Here is a 20,953-nt window from a genome sequence, read left to right as displayed (position 1 = left end):
GCTATAAAGGCCTGGGGAGTTGTGTAATTCAAATAAAACCAGAGCGGAAGAGGCTAACTTTATGCTACATGGTGAATTTGCAAGGCATGCAAGACAAGACATTGTGAGATACAGATTACCAAAACATATGATCACGCTTCTGCCTTCTTCTTGTCACGACTTCCGCCGAAGCGCTAGCGTTCGACGTCACCGGCTTTCTAGTCATCGCTGCTCCATTTTTCATTGATCCATTTGTTTTGTCTTGTTCCCTGCACACCTGGTTTTCATTCCCCAATCACACTGCATGTATTTATTCCTCTATTAGTTTATGTTTATTATTCCCATGTCTTTGTGTGAAATTGTTTGTGTTACGTGTTTATTGTTGACGAGCCAGACTGGTTTTGCTTATACCGTGTTGTTTACGAAGATGTTTATTGTTAAACATAATTTATTGTGACTGTTTTGCGCGTTTTGCACATTTGCCTATGGGCTGGAGGTTTTGACGCAGTTGCGTCTGTCTGTTGGTTTCTCCTGCCTCATTAAAGTGTGCGCCTGTTGACAGCTCTCCTGCACTTGACTTCCCTACCAGTAAGCACACACCTGACACTTCTCCCTCGCGTTGGCCTGCCTGCTCTGCCTGCTCGGTCTCTTCACTAGTGATGTGTGTTCAGCTTTAGGTCTCTTGAGTGTAAAACATCCTATCCTATTCATGGAACCGATGTCCTACAGTAGGCTACTGGTAGCCTGTATTGATTAAGCTTTTCAGACATAATGGAATGTGGCCCCGTTGAAAGCGCCTCGGCTAAGGAATGTTGTTTGTCTGGTAGGGTAGGCTACACTAAGTTTTTTTTGTTTAAATGCCGACACAAAACCTCTGGTGATACGAACTGACATTTTACTTCTGAAGCAGGACTAAAGTCCATCACTAGGCAATCAGAACAGTCAATCAAATAATCTTGAGGTGCTGCGCGCTTTCTGCTTGCCTGGTGGCTACGCGCAGACCACTCTTTCCTAACAAAGTCATTTAAAGTTGATTTAAATACCCTGACATTTAGTAGAAATGAAACACATCTAGCTACCATACCATAAAAACTGCATAAAAAATAACACTGCAGCACATCAATCAGCAACGTTTATTGTTGTCAGGGGGAAAAATACAGAACATTTTACGCAGGAGGAGAATTCTACTGTCTAAAAAACGTACCTACCTGATGCTGCGTCTTTTATTTAATGGTCTGAAAAGTCATCATTGGTCGCTAATGACAATAGCTGCGTTCGATGTCTGTAAAGGGTTGCGGGAGATATAACTGCATTGCCTGGCCCTAGTAGTCATACATACAGTGCATTCGGAAAGTTTTCAGACCTTTTCACTTTTTCTAAATAAGTTACAGCCTTATTCCAAAATGTATTTTAAAAAATGACCTATACATCAACCTATACACAATACCCCATAATGACAAAGCAAAACACATTTTTTGACATTTTTACAAATTGATAATTAATAAGAACTGAAAAACCTTATGTACATAAGTATTCAGACTCTCTTCTATGAGACTCGAAATTGAGCTCAGGTGCATCCTGTTTCCTTTGATCATCCTTGATGTTTCTACAACTTTATTGGAGTCCATTTGTGGTAAATTCAATTGATTGGACATATCTATATAAAGTCCCACAGTTGACAGTGCATGTCAGAGCAAAAACCAAGCCATGAAGTCGAAGGAATTGTCCGTAGAGCTCTGAGACAGGATTGTGTCGAGGCACAGATCAGGGGAAGGGTACCAAAAAATGTCTGCAGCACTGAAGGTCCCCAAGAACACAGTGGCCTCCATCATTCTTAAATGGAAGTAGTTTGGAAGCACCAAGACTCTTCCTAGAGCTGGCCGCCTGGCCAAACTGAGCAATCAGGGGAGAAGGGCCTTGGTCAGGGAGGTGATCAAGAACCCGATGGTCCCTCTGACAGAGCTCCAGAGTTCCTCTAGGAAGATGCGAGAACCTTGCAGAAGGATAACCATCTCTGCAGCACTCCACCAATCAGGCCTTTATTGATGTGGCCAGATGGAAGTCACTCCTCAGTAAAATGCACATGACAGCCTGCTTGGAGTTTGCCAAAAGGCACCTAAATACTCTCAAACCATGAGAAACAAGATTCTCTGGTCTGATGAAACCAAGATTGAACTCTTTGGCCTGAATGCCAAGCATCACATCTGTACAATACAACTAATACAACTGTATTAGTTGAAAGCCCTACATGTTAACAAGAGGTTTAGGTCCGGTCAGTGCACACAAACAAACAGTGGTGTATCAGACAGTGGTGTATCAGAGTTCTGGATGAGGCAGGAAAGCAAAGAGCTGGACACTAGTGTTCACAGGGGCCAGTATGACCTTAGGACAACTCTGCTGGGTCATTACTATACAGAAATCTAATCATGATCTATCCTAACAGTCCAGACTATATACAGGCTATTTAGTGTGCTGCTAGAATGTACTGTAAGTGTGTTCTTCTCAATATAGAACTGAACGTCATACTGTTTTCAACAGTTTACCTGCGTTCAAACTGTATGTTTTCTTTCAAATACTTTAGCCACAACAAGTTCAAACCCCGCCCAACTGGCTCTCCAGGGAGGCTCAATCAAACACACAACATATTTCAAAAGAAGCAAATACTATCCTAGTAATATGCTCTTTATTCTGTTGTTGTAGAAAAATATTAGAGAATTGGCGTTGCTCTTTTAAAAGAAACTATCCGTACATTATAATTATGATCCTTGTATTTACCCATGTCCTCTTTCTCCCAGGTGCTGATCACCATATGCTGGCTAGGTAGGAAGGCACAATGCGAGCCCTTCTATAATGGACCTAACTTAAACCCCAAGGCCTTCGAAGGACTACTGAACATAACAGCACTATCCAAGGTAAATAAATAACCTTACTGTACGCTGTGCTAGCCTAGGTTAACGTTCTATTATTCTATAATCATCCACTCTATTATACTCTATATAACCCATTCCATTTCTGTTTGTCCCTTCTAGTAATTATGTTTCTATGGTTACAGTATTTATAGCCTGGTCACAGATCTGTTTGTACTGTCTTGTTAACGTGTTTAACCATAGGAGTTTGCAAGACCAGGACCAAGTACAGTATTAGCACTATTACATGTAAATCTGCCTCACTCTACTACAGTGGTCTAGACAAGTTTGGGGTCCATCCATTTCAATTCGGACAATTCGGAAGAGAATTCACATTAAGAATGGAAAGGTGCCTTTAAGTTTCAATGAGGATTTTTCAATACTTTAATTGGAATTTCAGTTCATGAGATTGAATTAGAATGGACTGCTGACCTGATGTACCTGTTCTTTATTCAACCTACAGTTTGTATGTTATGTGTGCTACCATGTAATGGTTTGAGTAATCAGCATAGCTAGGAATCGTGTGAATGAAATCCTCTTTTAGACCCACTGGCCAACACATCTCTTCATCCTTCCTGGTATGTTAGCTATGTGTTAAGGAAGTCAGCCCATTGGTTTAGAGGCCTCAGAATACTTGACAGTCGGCACTAAAAGCATCTCTACATCCTTCCTGGTATGTTAGCTATGTGTTAAGGAAGTCAGCCCATTGGTTTAGGGGTCTCAGAAAACTTGACAGTCGGCACTAAAACCATAGCATAGCTGATCCATTCTCCTGACTCAGCTATTTTAATCTTCTTTACCTCAGGAGTCCATAGGTCACTTGGTACATGTATGGAAGTGTGTGTGTCTCTGTCTGCGCACATTCATGGACTTGTGTTTGTCACGACAGAGGGGGTGGAAGGCACAACGTTGAATTTGACAGTTTGGTTTGTTTACAGTTAAATTTACCAAGCATATTCAACCCCTACGATTATGAACAACAGTCAATAGTGATGGTTACTCAGCTAGCAATTCTAGGGAGAGAGAGAATGTTTTTGAATGTAAGAGAATGTAAGATATTAACGTTCTAGACACGTTTCATGGGAACGTAACACGAATATTGTTATCAGTTGTCAGGACATCGCCTGATGGTCCCAAAGAAATCCCCCCCCCCCCACCCCAAAAAAGTGTTTTCAACTTACATATCTGACACTTTGACCTACATAACTACATTGTGCATGGTCCTTTATACAGTAATTTTTATTCAACAAGTCCTTGGGTCACGGCATTCAGATGTCTGTGTCAGTTGTGAGTTAATTGAACTCTTCTCTCATCATTGATTTGATTTACTTACTCCAACAATTTAAGGGCGTTCTGTATAGTTGTCTAATGTTGATGGGGCATTCGGAAAGTATTCAGACCCCTTGACTTTTTCCACATTTTGTTACACCTTATTCTAAAATGGATTTTTTTTTTTATATGACGAAGCGAAAACCAGTTTAGACATTTTTGCTAATTAATAATTAATAAAAACTTAAAAACCTTATGTACATAAGTATTCAGACCCTTTGCTATGAGACTCGAAATTGAGCTCAGCTGCATCCTGTTTACATTGATCATCCTTGAGATGTTTCTACAACTTGATTTGGAGTCCACCTGTGGTAAATTCAATTGATTGGACATGATTTGGAAAGGCACACACCTGCCTATATAAGGTCCCACAGTTATCAGTGCATGTCAGAGCAAAAACCAAGCCATGAGGTCGAAGGAATTGTCCGTAGAGCTCCGAGACAGGATTGTGTCAAGGCACAGATCTGAGAAATGGTACCAAAACATTTCTGCAGCATTGAAGGTCCCTAAGAACACAGTTGCCTCCATCATTGTTAAATGGAAGCGGTTTGGAACCACTAAGACTCTTCCTAAAGCTGGCCACACGGGCAAACTGAGCAATCGGGAGAAAGGCCGATGGTCCTGATAGTCACTCTGACAGAGCTCCAGAGTTCCTCTGTGGTGATGGGAGAACCTTCCAGAAAGTGGCCAGATGGAAGCCACTCCTCAGTAAAAGGCACATGATAGCCCGCTTGGAGTTTGTCAAACAGACTAACAGACTAAACAGACTAAAATAACAGATTATGGGAGGCGCACAGTACTACATAGAGCCATGACTACATGGAACTCTATTCCACATCAGGTAACTGATGCAAGCGGTAGAATCAGATAAAAAAACTGGTAAAAATACACCTTATGGAATAGTGGGGACTGTGAACAGACACACACACAGGCACAGACACAAGTACATATGGATTTTGTATTGTAGTTGTTTGGTAGTAGAGTAGCGGCCTGAGGAAACACACTTAATGTGTTATGAAATGTAATGTAATATTTTAAATTGTATATAACTGCCTTAATGTTGCTGGACCCCAGGAAGTGTAGCTTCTACCTTGGCAGCAGCGAATGGGGATCCTTAATAAATACTAATACAAAAGTTGGCTGAATGTCCTTTGGGTGGTGGACCATTCTTGATACACACAGAAAACTGTTGTGCGTGGAAAAACCCAGAAGCATTGCAATTCTTGACACACTCAAACCGGTGCGCCTGGCACCTACTACCATACCCCATTCAAACGCACTTAAATATTTTGTCTTGCCCATTCACCTTCTAACTGGCACAAATACACAGTCCGTGTCTCAGTTGTCTTAAGGCTTAAAAATCCTTCTTTAAAGTGTCTCCTCCCCTTCACTGATATGAAGTGGATTTAACAAGTAACATTAATAAGGGATCATAGCTTTCACCTGGTCAGTCTGTCATGGGAAGAGCAGATGTTCCTAATGTTTTGTACACTCAGTGAATAATTAAAGTGACAGATAATAAACAGTAGCAGCAGCATAGTGCAAAAAGGGTCAATGCAGATAGTCCGGGTAGTTATTTGGTTAACCTTAGAGTCGATGTCTGCTCCCCCACAAAAATCGAATTAGCATAATACAAATGCTAAATGTCTGTTTAATCTAGAGATGTCTGTTTTGTTGCATTGGGATGCTTCTCAATCCATCGGCCGATGTCGCACTTCTGCACCACAAGCATCTTGGGACTCGTCTGAAGTCGGTACAGCCGATCTGCCAACTTCTGTCTGTAGCCTCCGAACAGTTTGGGCTACACACTAATATGACCCGTCTGTGGAAAGGTGTGTGAATACTTTCTGATTGCACTGCATGTCAACGTGTGTCAAATATGTAAGTTGAAAACACTATGTTAAAAACATTGTGTGTGTGTATTCCTAACCTTGCCAACAGACAAAAAGAGCTATGAATGGAACAGTGGTTCACTGATTAGGGCCTTGACGGGCTTGGCAAAAGTAACAATGCGTGATGTGTTAAACTACTTGTTTTGGAGAACGTTTCTTTGGGACCATCAGGCGACGTCCTGACAACTGACACACAGAAATGTTATTCCCATGAAACGTGTCTAGAACATTCATATCTTAATTTGGAGAACATGGCAACCCTGTTCTGTGTTTGTTTCGTGGAATGTTGATGGAATATTCTCCTCGCCCACAGACAACTAGACACATTAATGTTCTTGTAACTTGTCTAGAACATTCATATCTTATATTCTGAGAACATGGCAGCCATGTTCTGTGTATGTTTGGTGGGACGTTGATGGAATATTTTCCTAACCCACAGAAAACTGGACACATGAATGTTCTTGCAACGTTCCCATGAAAGTGCCTAGAGCACGGTTACCACGTTCTGGGTAAGATCTACTTGACATTAAGGGAATGGTCTCTTGGAAACATTCCGTGCACATCATGGGAACATTCCTGTGAAATCATTAGTTAATGACCTCATGAGACTCTTAAGCGAAGGTTCTCTAAATTTGTGGGAACGTTTTTTTGTTAGCTGGGCAGGTCCTGTTTGAGTTCTTATGCTAAGCCCTTTAGATCTTTAAACAGTTATTATTGTCGTCATCATCACATAGAGCATGGCTTATTGGCTGTGCTTGCATGACTGAGTGGAAAACAGTTAGGGGTCAGAGTTCCGGTCATCAGAAGTGTGTGTTGGGTGAGATGGCTGTGTGTGTTTTGCGTGTGTTCAGTAATTTAGGGAAATCTTGTGACTTGGGATGAATGACATGACAATATTCAATGCATTCTCTGGTCTGGAGAGGGGGTTTAGGAAACTAACTCGAACTCTATACTGTAAGTGTTTGTGTCATGGGTGTGTTTTTTTGGGGGGGTGGGGGGGGGGGGATTTACTATCCTTGTTGAGACCAGAGGTCCTCACAAGGATAGTAGAACAGGGACAAGTGGGGACATTTTGCCGGATCCCACAAGGAAAAAGGCTATTTTAGGTTTAGGGGTTAGGGCTAGAATTACGGTCAGAATTACAGTTAGGGGGTTGGTGTAAAGGTTTGAGTTATGGTTAGGGATAGGTTTAGGGTTTGGGATAATAGGATTTTGAATGGGAATCAATTATTTGTGTGTGTGTGTTATCATGTACCTGGGGAGGATAACCCTAAGGAGTTAATTTACTGAAAGACACATTGCTCTTTCTTTCAGGGTGTGAGCTCACGATTGTGTTTGTTCGTGTGTGTGTGTATTGCAGGCACTTGAGGAATCATCCGGCCAGAGAACCAGCAGCAGCAGAACATTTCGAGAAAGAGACAGTGGTTTCAGAGACAGCTGGTATAGTGGGAGAGAGGATATATTACCTATACTGAGAGGAGGAGGATACAGGGTTCTAGACCACACAGCAGATCCCTGACAACACGCCCAAAGCAGCAGTGAGGGTATGGACAAACACGCTCACATTCTCATTCACTCACTCACTCACAGACTGACACACACACGTCAATCTCAATCGGACAGGACTCGAGTTGTGTGTGTGTTTGGTTCTACTTTGTTATGCTTCTACACACACGCGCATACGCACACACACACATCAATCTCAATTATCACGCACCCCAGTCGGACAGGACTTGAGTGTGTTTTGGTTTGACTTTTTATGCTACGTTTTAGGCTCTTAGCAGTATACCTTTTAGCCTCTATATCTTAGTCTGAAATCTTGAGTGGTAGTGATTGGTATTTCAAGGGCGGGTATCTATTTGTTTCTTTTGGACTATCTGAGATAATCTGTGAAGTTCACACTGAGCATGTTGATTTGACTGATACCAGGTCTTTGTTGGCATTTGACAGTGGGTGGACTAGTTTCGCGTTTCAGTCAGTAATTAGAGAGAGACTTGGCTCCCACTGTGAGAGACAGGCCAGAGATACATTCCAGATGCTTCCACACCAGCCTGTAAATTAAGCAAGGAGGGGGTAATAGGCCTCTGTTCCCAAAGCAATGCGCCCCACCCCCGCTACCCTGGTACTGGGGTGTGTTCAGTGAGGTGAAAGTTTCAGAATTTTAGTGAGGTGTTCAGTGAGGTGAAAGGTTCAGAGTCAGATGGACTTGTAGATATTGTTTTTATGTCTCAGTGTCCAGTATGAATTAAGTTATAGGACGTTTTGGGAGCCAATGTTAGCATGAGTTCATCTGACTTTAAGGACGTAGATTTGCCAAAATCCCAAAGTATCCCTTTAAGTATAGAGCTGACCAGATTCCCTCTTATCTGCCAGACAATTATATCACAAACAACACTAAGTAGACTTCTACTCTTCCGACCTTTTCCCTTTCTCTCCTCGTCATTCCCCCTGGATCGACCTCTGAACTCTACCCTCTTCCATTCTCTGCTCTCTTCTGGCTTTTCCTCCCTCCTCCCACCTTCCATTCCCCTCACCTCCCTTTCTGGTCTCCACTTGTCGATTCTGTCATTCACCTCTTCTCTCCCTTTTCTCAGAGCCCTCCCTCTTACTCTTTCCTGCCCCTCTAATCTCCACTGCCCCCCCCCCCCCCCTCTTCCCTCACCTCGCACCTCAATTTGACCCCTTTTCCTTCTGTCTATCTCCTCATCTCCCACCTCTCCTCCCCCAGGTTCTGGGAGTGACGCGGAGACGGACTCAGTCTTCAGGATGGCGGCCGACAGTAACAAGGATTCACTGCACTACCGCCGCTCGCTGGTCATCGAGCCTAAAACGACCACGCAGTTCAACCAGTTCCTGCCCACCAAGGACAAGCCAGCGGCCTATGTGCCAGCGCCGCTCCGCAAGAAGCGGGCCGAGCGCCACGAGGACAACCGCCGGAGCTGGGCCAGCCCCATGTACACGGAGGAAGATGGCACCTTCACAAGGTAGCAGAGTCATACACACATCTGTAGCCTATACACCAGAAATCAGCTACCTCTAATCTTTGACCGCAGGTGCTGCTCTAGCAAATCCTTTCAGATCTCTCAATGGTTAAATTATCCAGAGGGATGGGGCTCAATTCCATTTTATTTCAGTCAAATTCAGGTGAATTGTTAAATCGAAATGGTACCGAGCCAAAATATCCCACCCAGTTTCTTAGATCGTTAAGCTGGCTTTATACGCCAGCTTGTCTTCTTTCACCGTGAAGAAAACTGCTGCTTTGCATTGGATAGTGAGTACTGCACGTGAGACTGCGTTCTGGCTCTATGACAAGTCTGTGGTTTAAATCTACTGTAATCCATACCCTGAACCTTGCCCTGTCTTTACACACTCCTCCTCTCCTATCATCCCCACTGTCTGTCTGCTGGTTAGTTCTCCCATGGTTGTGTATGATTGTCCAATGGTTGTGTATGTACACTGTACCATCATATCCTCCTGTCGCGGCTGACCACAGAACACTGACCTCAGTGAGACCAGGCTCGATTCCAACCAACAACGAATGCATATCCCAGAATTCCCTGCAGTGGGCGTACAAGTGCGAGAGTTGCAGTGACGACGAGTCGGACCCCGAGTGGCCTGACCCCGACCTCGTTCTGGACGGCCTTGCCCCTCCCCGCCCGCCAACTTCACCCAACCCATCAGCCCTGTAGAGGCTGGGAATTCCGTGGGGTTAGGAGGAGGGGGAGGAGGAGTTTCATTGGTGAGAGGAGGGACCTGGCCAATGGTCACAGTGAACACGAACACCCCACCGCAGAAGACGGTGACCTGCCTCAGTGACCTGCCTCTCTGATAACCGTCTGACCAAGAGAGAGAGAGCTTTTCTGCCTATCTGACAAGAATGAGAGAAAGAGAGAGCGCTTCTTCTGTTACGTCTGCCGAATGAACGAGTGGGGGGGAAGAAAGAATGAGAGAACAAAAGAGATCTTCAGTTTGCATGGTTTCCTAGAACCACCTTGGTCTTAACTTGCCGAGCGATTTTGATTTGATATAACATTTGTTTTTGTTTTCTTTTATCGTTTTCTTTAGTTTTATTTGCTCGTTCCTCTTGCATTTGTATTTGCTGTGACTGATTGACTTGCCATCCGAAATATCAGATTTCATTGATTTGAAAACAACTAAGTTTTTGTTCCTCACGTGTCTGAGGAGATTGAGTGCTAACATCAAGGATGTTCCAAACACCATAACACCATAAGCCCTTTCCACTCCGATTGGCTGGTCTTTTTCTCGAGCAGCAGTGGGCCAATGACACCTGATGCGATCCCCCCACCCTCAGTGATGTGGGGTACGCCAACCCTGTTCAGGACGACCTATACGCCCGCAAAGTGGGTGCTCCCCCCAAGCCACCCGCCAACGGGTTATATGACGGGTTCCTGCCCAAGTACTGGACACCCGAGGAGGACCCATACGTGCAGGAGATGGAACTGGGGTCACAAAGGAGACGCTGATACAAGAAAATCCAGGGCTTCAGGTCTGTGGACATACTGACAGGGGGGGGGGGGGGGGCGTGATGTCTTGCTGTTTAGTCCAATTTGCATCAGTACATATGTTAAGATACTGGCCGTGTCTGAAATATGGCCTGCCTAATACTTACTTAAACGGTGTCCTAATCGTACTACATTCTATTTAGAACGTACTGTTTAGTAAAAAATATATTCAGTAAGCAACAAATATCAACATACTACTCATCCATACTGAGGACGTAAACCCAGTTTGCACATAATGTTCAGAAAACCATATGTTTCTTTGAGCTTTGTGAGAGTGTGGTTGTCCTATGGTTATTATGCATAAAACCATCCTACAACTTTCTCAGAATGGTGCAGGATAGTTGCTTGGCTTTGGAACATTGTCAGCACATTTAAGGAACTTGACAAAAAAAAAACTGTCTTGGTATTTCATTACTTACTAAAAGTTCAACGTGGTTACAATTATTTTACATTTTGGTAATGTTCTAGGAACATTGGGAATGTTCACAAATAGTTCAGAATATGTTGATAAACAACGTTTTTCTGTGGCAATTTCATAACTTCAGCATACCGTTTCCATAGAAACCACAGGAAAGCGTTAGTAACGTTCAGAGAACGTTCTAAGAATGTTATTTAAAAACATACACATTCCAATCTCAGCATCAACAAAACTCTCTCTAACCTCTTTCTTGTGAACTATGTTCAGGTGTGTTGGCCGCACCCACTAATTGGCCACACCTGATCTTTATGAGTTCTTGTTTCCTTTGAAATGGGGTTGGTTTGAATAGACAAAAATGAACAGCTTTGTATGAGTAAAAAAAACATAGCATGCTACTGTAGCTCCATACTGGTGGCAAAGTGGACTAATTCCATGGATAGAGAAGATCATAGTTTTAAAGAGAAGAGAAGATCATAGGTTTAAATCTCACTGACGCTGTGCCACAATAAAACATAAATGTGTTTCTGTAACGGTGTTCCTCCTCCTCTTCATCCGAAGAGGAGGAGTAGTGATTGAACCAAGGCGCAGCGTTGTGAAATGACATTTTAATTAAACAAGACGGAAAAACCACGAAACGAAAACACTTGAATAATTAACAAAATAACGAAACGAAAACGTAGACAGACCTGAACTATACGAACTTACATATAACACGAAGAACGCACGAACAGGGAAAATAGACTACACAAAAAAAGAACGATGTACAAACAAACCGAACAGTCCCGTATGGTGCGACAAACACTGACACAGGAGACAACCACCCACAACAAACAGTGTGAAAACACCTACCTTAATATGACTCTCAATCAGAGGAAACGACACACACCTGCCTCTAATTGAGAGCCATATTAGGTACCCATTAACCAACATAGAAACAGAAAACATAGACTGCCCACCCAAACTCACGTCCTGACCAACTAACACATACAAAAACTAACAGAAAACAGGTCAGGAACGTGACAGTTTCCATGATTAATGCCTAATTTCCATGTGTCCTATCTGTGCTTGGTGTTCAGTTAATCCAAACTAGCTAGCCGTGTAACTAAAAGTATTATTGAAACATGTTCTCAGAATGTTATTTAGTTACTTTAAAATAACCTATAATGTTCGTTCTCAGAACGTTAAAACCTTCCAGGAAAACTTTCAGGGAACCATAGTAAAACGTTCTCAGAACCTCACTGCAACCTAAAAAGTAAAGTTCCCAGAACAGGCGAAATGTACACTTCTGTTCTCAGAACGTTAAATTAACTTTTAATGGTTTTAATGGTCAGGGAACATATGTCTTTGTTCGCAGAACCAATGGTAAACCAAATAGTTACGTTCACACAACTTCCAATGAACCAAAAAAGCTACCTGGGAAGTATTGGTGTTCGGACACAGCCATAGTACTGTGTTTGCCAAACACGTACAATATGAATAAGCTGCTTCTGAATACTGTTAAAAGGTCCCCTGTTTGATGGAGCCCTGTTTTAAATCCAACATAACCTTCCTTTTTCTTTCAATCTATCTTCTCTCTACTACTGCCCCCCCCCCCCCCCCCCCCTACCTCTCTCCAGTACTTACAACACTCAGCCACCACACACTGCCCCCTACTAGCCCCCCAAACTGAAACCCACCAACATCCCGTACCTTGAGCGCTCCGCGGTGGTACTCCCCAGGAACGACCGCACCTTGGTGCCCCGGCTGGTCAAATGCAAGAAGCGTTCCCTCCTGAGGCGTGAACCCCCCCCCGACCCATTGGACGAGTCCCTGGTGAGCATCCTCCCTGACCTGGAGAACGACAACATGTTTGCCCGGCGCACCCAGGCCTTCCACTGGCTATACTGAAGTCCCGGGTGTGCAAAAACCGCTCGTCTGGCCAACGCTACGCCTCGGACCCTCAGCTCAATATCGTTACCTAGCCGTGGAAGCATGTCTAGCACGGCAAGACCATCATCCCCGACATCGAGCGGGACAACGTCATCTTTCAGAAGGTATATCCGCCCCAAGATGGTCGGCGGGGAAGACCACTGTTGGGTGCAGCTGACAGCTACCACCCGATGTCCAACCTGAGCCATGGGCCCTGCCCGCTAAGCTCCAGGCGCGGCTGCTCTGCGCCCCCTCACCTTTGACCCAAGAGGCTGAGGGTGGGGAGACCCGGGAGCAAAGAGGGGATGGGTACGGGCACCCCAAAACGGACTACATGCTGCTGAGGAAGTTTGGGGTGGCGCACTGGGTGGAGGTGAGGGCAGTGGGTATCCAAAGTACCTAGATAGGACCTTTGACATCGGCCAATCCAATGGTCGGTCTGTGCCCACTACCTGTAGCGAGGGCAACCTGCAGAAGATGGTGGCGATTAGGGAGGCGAGTCGGCTGAGATACAAGAAGAGTATGATGATGATCGAGAAGTTAGCCTTTCTGAACACTTAGGAACTAGAATGGCCGTCGAAACAACAATTCCGCTTCAGTGCCTGTTTCTCTCAGGGAAAATCGCATATGGCACTCCAAACCCTATATAGGGCATTACTTTTGTCCAGAGCCACATAGGACTGCCGTATAAGGCTCTAGTCAGAAGTAGTGCACTATATAGGGAACAGGGTGCCATTTGAGATAGACTGAAATCTCTGGGTTGTGTACAGTTGTTTTCTTCTTACATTTTTCCCCACCCATTTGATCCTTGTGTGTGTGTGTGAGAGAGAGCTGTTTAGTTCTAAGAACACTTTTCTGTCTGTTGTTGACATGCCCTAAATGGCATGGGGATATGCAATTGTTACCAAGTGGTGCTTGCCTCATAGAAGGGAATTTCAGTTAACTTAATTAAACATGTGGATATGCCTTGTTACCGAGTGGTGCTTGCAGAAGGGTTAGTCAGGTGACTTTATTAAGCATGTGGATATGCCTTGTTACCGAGTGGTGCTTGCAGAAGGGTTATTTAGGTTACTCTATTCTCTCCTAAACCTTACATGCTAACTGGAACGTTTATAAAAGACTATTTGACTGTAACTGTATTTTGAACACATAAACCCAGGGGTGGAAATGTAGCAACATAACCACTGCTTAAAAGGACCTTGGTTGTTTTACATGTTTAACTTTAGCTTTTCAGAAAGCTGATTGATCGATTCGGTTGTAGGATAAACAAATGACCTTTTTTTACCCAGGTTGTGGTATTTTCTGAAACCATACAAGCTATACGATTCTGAAGCTCCTAATGCAACACCCTAAGTGAATGACCTTTCTGTACATGCTGTAAAACTGCTGCTAACCTTTTTTGAAGTGCTATTGCTAAAGACACCACCACATGAATACTGTTGTCCATCGGATTTAACTAACACAAGACCCGACTCACAATCTTTGTTTTTCTGCTCATGAATTGACTTTGACTGTGAATTTAAAAAGATGCTGTCCCATGATTCATAAAAAGACAAAAACAGTCAAAGCTGTTATGATGGAATCCATCGCAGGTCTGGTGGTTGGCAAATGGCTAAATATGAAATCACCCTAGCACCGCTATTTGAATAACACAGTGGGTGTTTCTCAATATGCATCCTACCGTGCTCCGAGCATGCAAAATGGCGCACGGGAGAGTTGGCGCATGAGTCAAAATCAAAGTATGCAAAACGGAGGGCACTTTTCGGATATGTACTCCGTTTGTACGTATTTTTGAAACATGCATCGATCGACGCAAGCTTCAATGAAAAGTATGCACAGAAATATGACGTACCATGTATAAAAAATGAAGCAAAATGTATTGAAATCAATGGCGGCTATTGAAGCGAGAGAAAATAAACTCTGACTTCGGAATGAAATGTTGCCAATTCACATCTCATATTGCCTGACTACATTATTTTATCTTGATACCTTAATAAACACATACTGTCTTAATTTTGACATGTTTACCTGCCTACGATACCTACTGTAGTATGCATAGATTGCAAGCCCTTAGTAAGTCAATAGGGATAACTGTCTGGCTAGTTAGCTAACCATGAAGAATTGGCTGTAGGAGTTTTGCCTCGTAAACTAGCTGGCTAGCTAGATTATTACGTTTCACTTATAGCTAGCTGATGTAAAAGTTTGCTTTGTGTGTATCTTGTTTATTCTCTTTTGCCATTGGCTGGGAGAAGGTTCCGTGAATGGGGAGGTGCAGCGTGAGGATTTGTTTATTTTTTTTTTGTACCTTTTATTTAACTAGGCAAGTCAGTTAAGAACAAATTCTTATTTACAATGACTGCCTAGGAACAGTGGTCCCCTAAAATGGAGGGACTATGTACAAAAAGTGCTGTTATTTCTAAACAGTTCAGCTGATATGGATGAAAATACCCTCAAATTGAAGCTTGACAGTCTGCACTTTAACCCCATAGTCATTGCATCATTTCAAATTGAAAGTGCTAGAGTACAGAGCCAAAACAACAACATTTTCACTGTCTTTTTGTCTACTTTTGGATCTCCACTGTAGTTATTTCTACTCTTGTCCAGGTGGGAGAGGGCAGTGTGAAGTGCAATTAAGATTGCGTCATCTGTGGATCTGTTGGGGCGGTATGTGAATTGGAGTGGGTCCAGGTTGTCTAGGATGATGATGTTAATGTGTGTCATCACCAGCCTTCCGAAGCACTTCATAATTACAGATGTGAGTGCCACAGGGCGATAGTTCTTCAGGCAGGTTTCCTTGGAGTTCATGGGAACAGGGACAATGGTGGTCAGCTTGAAACATGTTGGGATTACTGACTGGGACAAGGAGAGATTTCAAATGTGTCTGAGGCATCTGGATGCGTTCCCCTCACATGTTAAACTCCTGTAGAGTGTTCAGTTACACACACACACATACACACACCTTCCTAGCAGGTCAAAGGAAGGGGAGACTTTAACTGTGATACAAAGCCACCTTCAGTAAAAAGGAAACCAAAACCCCAGGAGAAAGTAGAGTGGCACTAGCCATCCTTTAACACATATCTAGGATTAGGTTACTTTACCACCAATCCTAACATTAACCATTAGAGCGAGAGAAAAACACCAGACAGTGAATCACTTTACCTCTACTAAGTCTGGCCCAAATGTGACATTTTCTCTGTGTGGTTCTCTTCTCTGGTTCTCCTAGACTGCTCCAAAAGCGCGCAGTTGCTAACGATGGGTGAGTTGACTATGTCTGTTCCAAGGAATGTGGCGTGGTCGCTTACTCTCCGCTTTTGCCTTTGTGTTGCTGCTCTCGTTTACTAGCGCCCTCACTCGCTGGCTGACTGCTATACGCTGACACTGACACATTGCTGGGGACTGAGTGGTGTAGGGCCAAGCCAGGGGGGGGGGGGGGGGGACACAGCAAGCTCCACAAATCTCTATTGACAAAGCAACAAAGTGGAGTGAGCGGATTGTACACACAATACCAATATGCTGTCATCCAATCAAACATACTGTGTGTTATGTACAGCTAAGAGTTATAATTGTTGAAGCACAGGTTGTAGGCTACCGTAATAGGTTGGTTTTGTGTAACAGAAAGATATATTTATAGCAGTATGATTCAGAAGTTTACAGGTAAGTCAAACAGAGTGAATGTTTTTGGCCAAGTCAACTTTGAAAGCTTTTTTTGTATGAAAGGGATGGCTGAGATATACAGCTTGTGTTTTCTAACCCATTAGCCTAAAACCGCATTAGCTTGTGTTTTCTAACCCGTTGGCCTAAAACCGCATTAGCGTTTGTTTTCTATCCATTTGCCTAAAACCGCATTAGCTTGTGTTTTCTAACCCATTAGCCTAAAACCGCATTAGCGTTTGTTTTCTATCCATTTGCCTAAAACCGCATTAGCTTGTGTTTTCTAACCCATAAGCCTAAAACCGCGTTAGCTTGTGTTTTCTAACCCATTAGCCTAAAACCGCATTAGCTTGTGTTTTCTAACCCATAAGCCTAAAACCGCGTTAGCTTGTGTTTTCTAACCCATTAGCCTAAAACCGCATTAGCTTGTGTTTTCTAACCCATTAGCCTAAAACCGCGTTAGCGTGTGTTTTCTAACCCATTAGCCTAAAACCGCGTTAGCGTGTGTTTTCTAACCCATTAGCCTAAAACCGCGTTAGCGTGTGTTTTGTAACTCAACTGTTGCTTATATGTTTGCTTACTAATACCTCACTAAGAAATGTGAAAAAAGGGGAACATGTTTTGTTTGTGATACATTTTAGTCTTAATAGTGTTATGTAGATGTTTTTCTTTTATTATTATTAATGAATGTTGAACCTTGTTTACTGTGTACTTACAATAAAAAAACATTGTTTAAAAGTATGTTGCAGTTGAAAATCACAGGGAATTTAATTGAGATTTAGTTTAACAAACTATTTGTGCTCCACATTTTGAGCACCTTTCTGATTGGTATGTCCTGTTGACATCATTGCATGATTTGCACAGAAGTCTGTTACGTAGACAGATGCACAATTATTGGTGAGCATCAGGTCATGGCCTTATTTCACTATAGCTCATGTTAGTGTGACGGAATGCAAGTGTCCCAGCATTCGGGGATTGGAGTGAATTTGATGCATACATTTATAGCCTAATTTATGACTGTAACATCAGTCTTGTGCACAGTAGGTTTATGCTCCGAACTGGTTGTCCAATGCCTGTAGCAGGGTTGACACTGAACCCAAAACTTTAAATCCTCTTCCCTGGCGGTGTATAGGAGCAAATCAATGACAGACCTTGCAGTGGAACAGGCAGCCCTGAAGCAAGTATGCTACGAGGAACTACAGAAGATCAGAGAGGAGGTCAAGGAGAACGACGACCAGTGGCAGGATGTGAGTGTATATATACCTGCAACCACCACACACCTGGGCTGTGTTCAGTATGCATAATGTAACAACATGTTTTGTAATGCCAAATGGAAATGTGTGTTTATTATTGGATTAGGAAGTCCTGGTCTGTATTCACTAGGAACCAAACAGGAGCAAACAGGATGAAACTGGGAGGGACCTACCTGCATTGTCCAATAGAAACTCTCGTTTTCCCTTGCAAAGCGTTTTTCGACAGTGTACACTAATGAATACACCCCTGCTAGTCCCTCCCTGTGTTAGCCCTTTGGTTCGGTTTGGTGCCAAATAAACCCTGTATGCCCCACATGTCCGCTCACCACTAGGGGTCCCCAACTTACCAGGGGTCGCACACATTCACCCCGAAAGACTGCTGTTACACTTGACTTAAACCCTCCCTAATATAATAATCAAGACATAACGAATTGATGAGCTAGACCTGTTTAATCATCACCAATTGTAGTGTCTTCGATCATGTCAATATATACGCCATGGTTATTGTATCCTTGTCTGAAATTAGTACACAACTCAAAGCCATCCCAACTGTCTACAAGTGGCGACATATGATAGATAAGTCTAGTTAGTATTTGATATGGGGAGAATGGAAATCTGAAGAGAACAGCTATTTTGGCCCAGTGTGGTGAAAGGAGAATGTGTTTTGTAAAGGTGGAGAGAGTGAGAGAGAGCTCAGGAGAAGACAAACAATTGTTTAAACAGCACTGCCCTCGTGTAAATGTCTTCATTTAAGGAGGCACAGCTGAGATTGTGTATTAATGATCACCACAGAATACCTCATCCTACTTTTCGATCTATATTTCCTCATTTGAGTATACACTCAGGCCTGCAGCGGCAACTAAACACCTATAACACCAAGACAATATTCTGGGAAAGATTACCAATCTTTCAAGGTCATTCCAGAATGTTCCACCGTGTCAAACTAAATTCATGTAATTATTCCACAAACTCCTGCAATATGCAGTATATGAGTGAGTGTTATTGGTAAAGGCATCATTCTTACCTGTTACTGTAGTCAGTTACAGTGATATACAGTACCAGTTCAAAGTTTTAGAACACCTACTCATTCAAGGGTTTTTCTTTATTTTTACCATTTTCTACATTGTAGAATAAAAGTGAAGACATCAAAACAATGAAATAACACATATGGAATCATGTAGTAACCAAAAAAGTAATAACATTTGCCAATGTAAAACATACGGGGTCTGTAAAATGTATATAGGTTCAGAACTTTTGTGAAATAGCACAGTTACAAATAGAAATCACACTGGATGGACATCAGAAATAGAGAAAGGAGGAAAAACAAACAAAATATAACTATTGTAAAATAGATTGTGTCTGAAAAATGTGTATAGGAAGTATAAACTGAAGGTAGAAGCCTAAGTGATTATTAGTTTAGTTTCCAATTGGGGGAAGGGTGGTAGGGTTTGCTGGGGATAATAAAGGTATATTTAAAAAAAAGTATGTATATCTATATAGGTATGTATATATGTGTATATATATATGTATGCATGCATGTATGTATATGGATATATTTATGGAGGATTGGAAAGGATGCAGACAATTACATTGATGGAAGCAACATTCTTTCCGCAATTTTAAGCTGATCCACCCCAAAGAAGAAGAAAAAAGAACAAAAAAGGATTAAATATATTTGAGATTTGAGATTCTTCAAATAGCCACTATTTGCCTTGATGAAAGCTTTGCATACTCTTGGCATTCTATCAACCAGCTTCATGATGTAGTCACCTGGAATGCATTTCAATTAACAGGTGTGCATTCTTAAGTAAATTTGTAGAACTTCTTTCCTTCTTAATGCATTTGAGTCAATCAGTTGTGTTGTGACAAGCTAGCAGTGGTATACAAAAGATAGCCCTATTTGGCAAAATACCAAGTCCATATTATGGCAAGAACAGCTCAAATAAGCAACGAGAAACGACAGTCCATCATTACTTTAAGACATGAAGGTCAGTCAATCCGGAAAATGTCAAGAACTTTGAAAGTTTCTTCAAGTGTGGTCACAAAAACCAAACTGGCTCTCATGAGGATCGACAGAGCAAAGGAAGACTCAGAGTTACCTCTGCTGCAGAGGACAAGTTCATTAGAGTTACCAGCCTCAGAAATTGCAGCCCAAATAAATGCTTCACAGAGTTCAAGTAACAGACATCTCAACATCAACTGTTCAGAGGAGGCTGTGTGAATCAGGCCTTCATGGTCGAATTGCTGCAAAGAAAACACTACTAAATGACACCAATATGAAGAAGAGACTTGCTTGGGCCAATCAACATAAGCAATAGACATTAGACCCGTGGAAATTTGTCCTTTGGTCTGGAGTCCAAAATGGAGATTTTTGGTTCCATCCGCCGTGTCTTTGTGAGTTGCGATGTGGGTTAACGGATGATCTCCGCATATGTATTTCCCACCATAAAGCATGGAGGAGGAGGTGTTATGGTGTGGGGGTGCTTTGCTTGTGGCACTGTCTGTGATTTATTTAGAATTCACACTTAACCATAATGGCTACCACAGCATTTTGCAGCGATACGCCATCCCATCTGGTTTGCGCTTAGTGGGACTATCACTTGTTTTTCAACAGAACAATGATCCAACACACCTCCAGGCTGTGTAAGGGCTATTTTTCAAAGAAGGAGAGTGATGGAGTGCTGCGTCAGATGACCTGGCCTCCACAATCGCCCGACCTCAACTCAATTGAGATGATTTAGGATGAGTCAGACTGTAGAGGTGAAGGAAAAGCAGCCAACAACTGCTCAGCATATGTGGAAACTCCTTCAAGACTGTTGGAAAAGCATTCCAGGTGAAGCTGGTTGAGAGAATGCCAAGAGTGTGCAAAGCTGTCAAGGCAAAGGGTGGCTATTTGAAGAATCTGAAATAGAAAATATTTTTTGATTCGTTAAACACTTTTTTGGTTACTACATGATTCCATATGTGTGTTATTTCATAGTTTTGATGTCTTCACTATTATTCTACAATATATAAAATAGTAAAAATAAAGAGAAATCCTTGAATGAGTAGGTTTTCTAAAACTTTTGACCTGTAGTATATGTCTATCAGTGGC

The 20,953-nt window shown here is 42.6% G+C and overlaps 1 protein-coding gene across 3 annotated transcripts in view; it reads left to right on the top strand.

Moving 5' to 3' along the window:
• Nucleotides 1-20,953, top strand: part of LOC129816431 (LIM domain only protein 7-like) — a 102,866-nt gene that overhangs the window by 43,854 nt on the left and 38,059 nt on the right. For 2 of the 3 annotated variants that reach the window (XM_055870917.1, XM_055870918.1), the window contains exons 5-9: nucleotides 2,775-2,891; nucleotides 7,467-7,650; nucleotides 8,835-9,090; nucleotides 16,179-16,211; nucleotides 17,739-17,853. In XM_055870917.1, the coding sequence (XP_055726892.1) occupies nucleotides 8,873-9,090; nucleotides 16,179-16,211; nucleotides 17,739-17,853 (366 nt within the window). In that variant the 5' untranslated portion in view covers nucleotides 2,775-2,891; nucleotides 7,467-7,650; nucleotides 8,835-8,872. Of the gene's footprint in view, nucleotides 1-2,774; nucleotides 2,892-7,466; nucleotides 7,651-8,834; nucleotides 9,091-16,178; nucleotides 16,212-16,506; nucleotides 16,610-17,738; nucleotides 17,854-20,953 lie in introns of those variants that run through there. The other variant, XM_055870919.1, reaches the window with a different exon arrangement.

This window comes from Salvelinus fontinalis, chromosome 19 (genome assembly GCF_029448725.1).
Source record: "Salvelinus fontinalis isolate EN_2023a chromosome 19, ASM2944872v1, whole genome shotgun sequence".
Lineage (NCBI taxonomy): Eukaryota > Metazoa > Chordata > Actinopteri > Salmoniformes > Salmonidae > Salvelinus > Salvelinus fontinalis.
The sequence above is the reverse complement of the archived record's forward strand: the minus strand, read 5'-3'. Positions and strand labels throughout refer to the sequence as shown.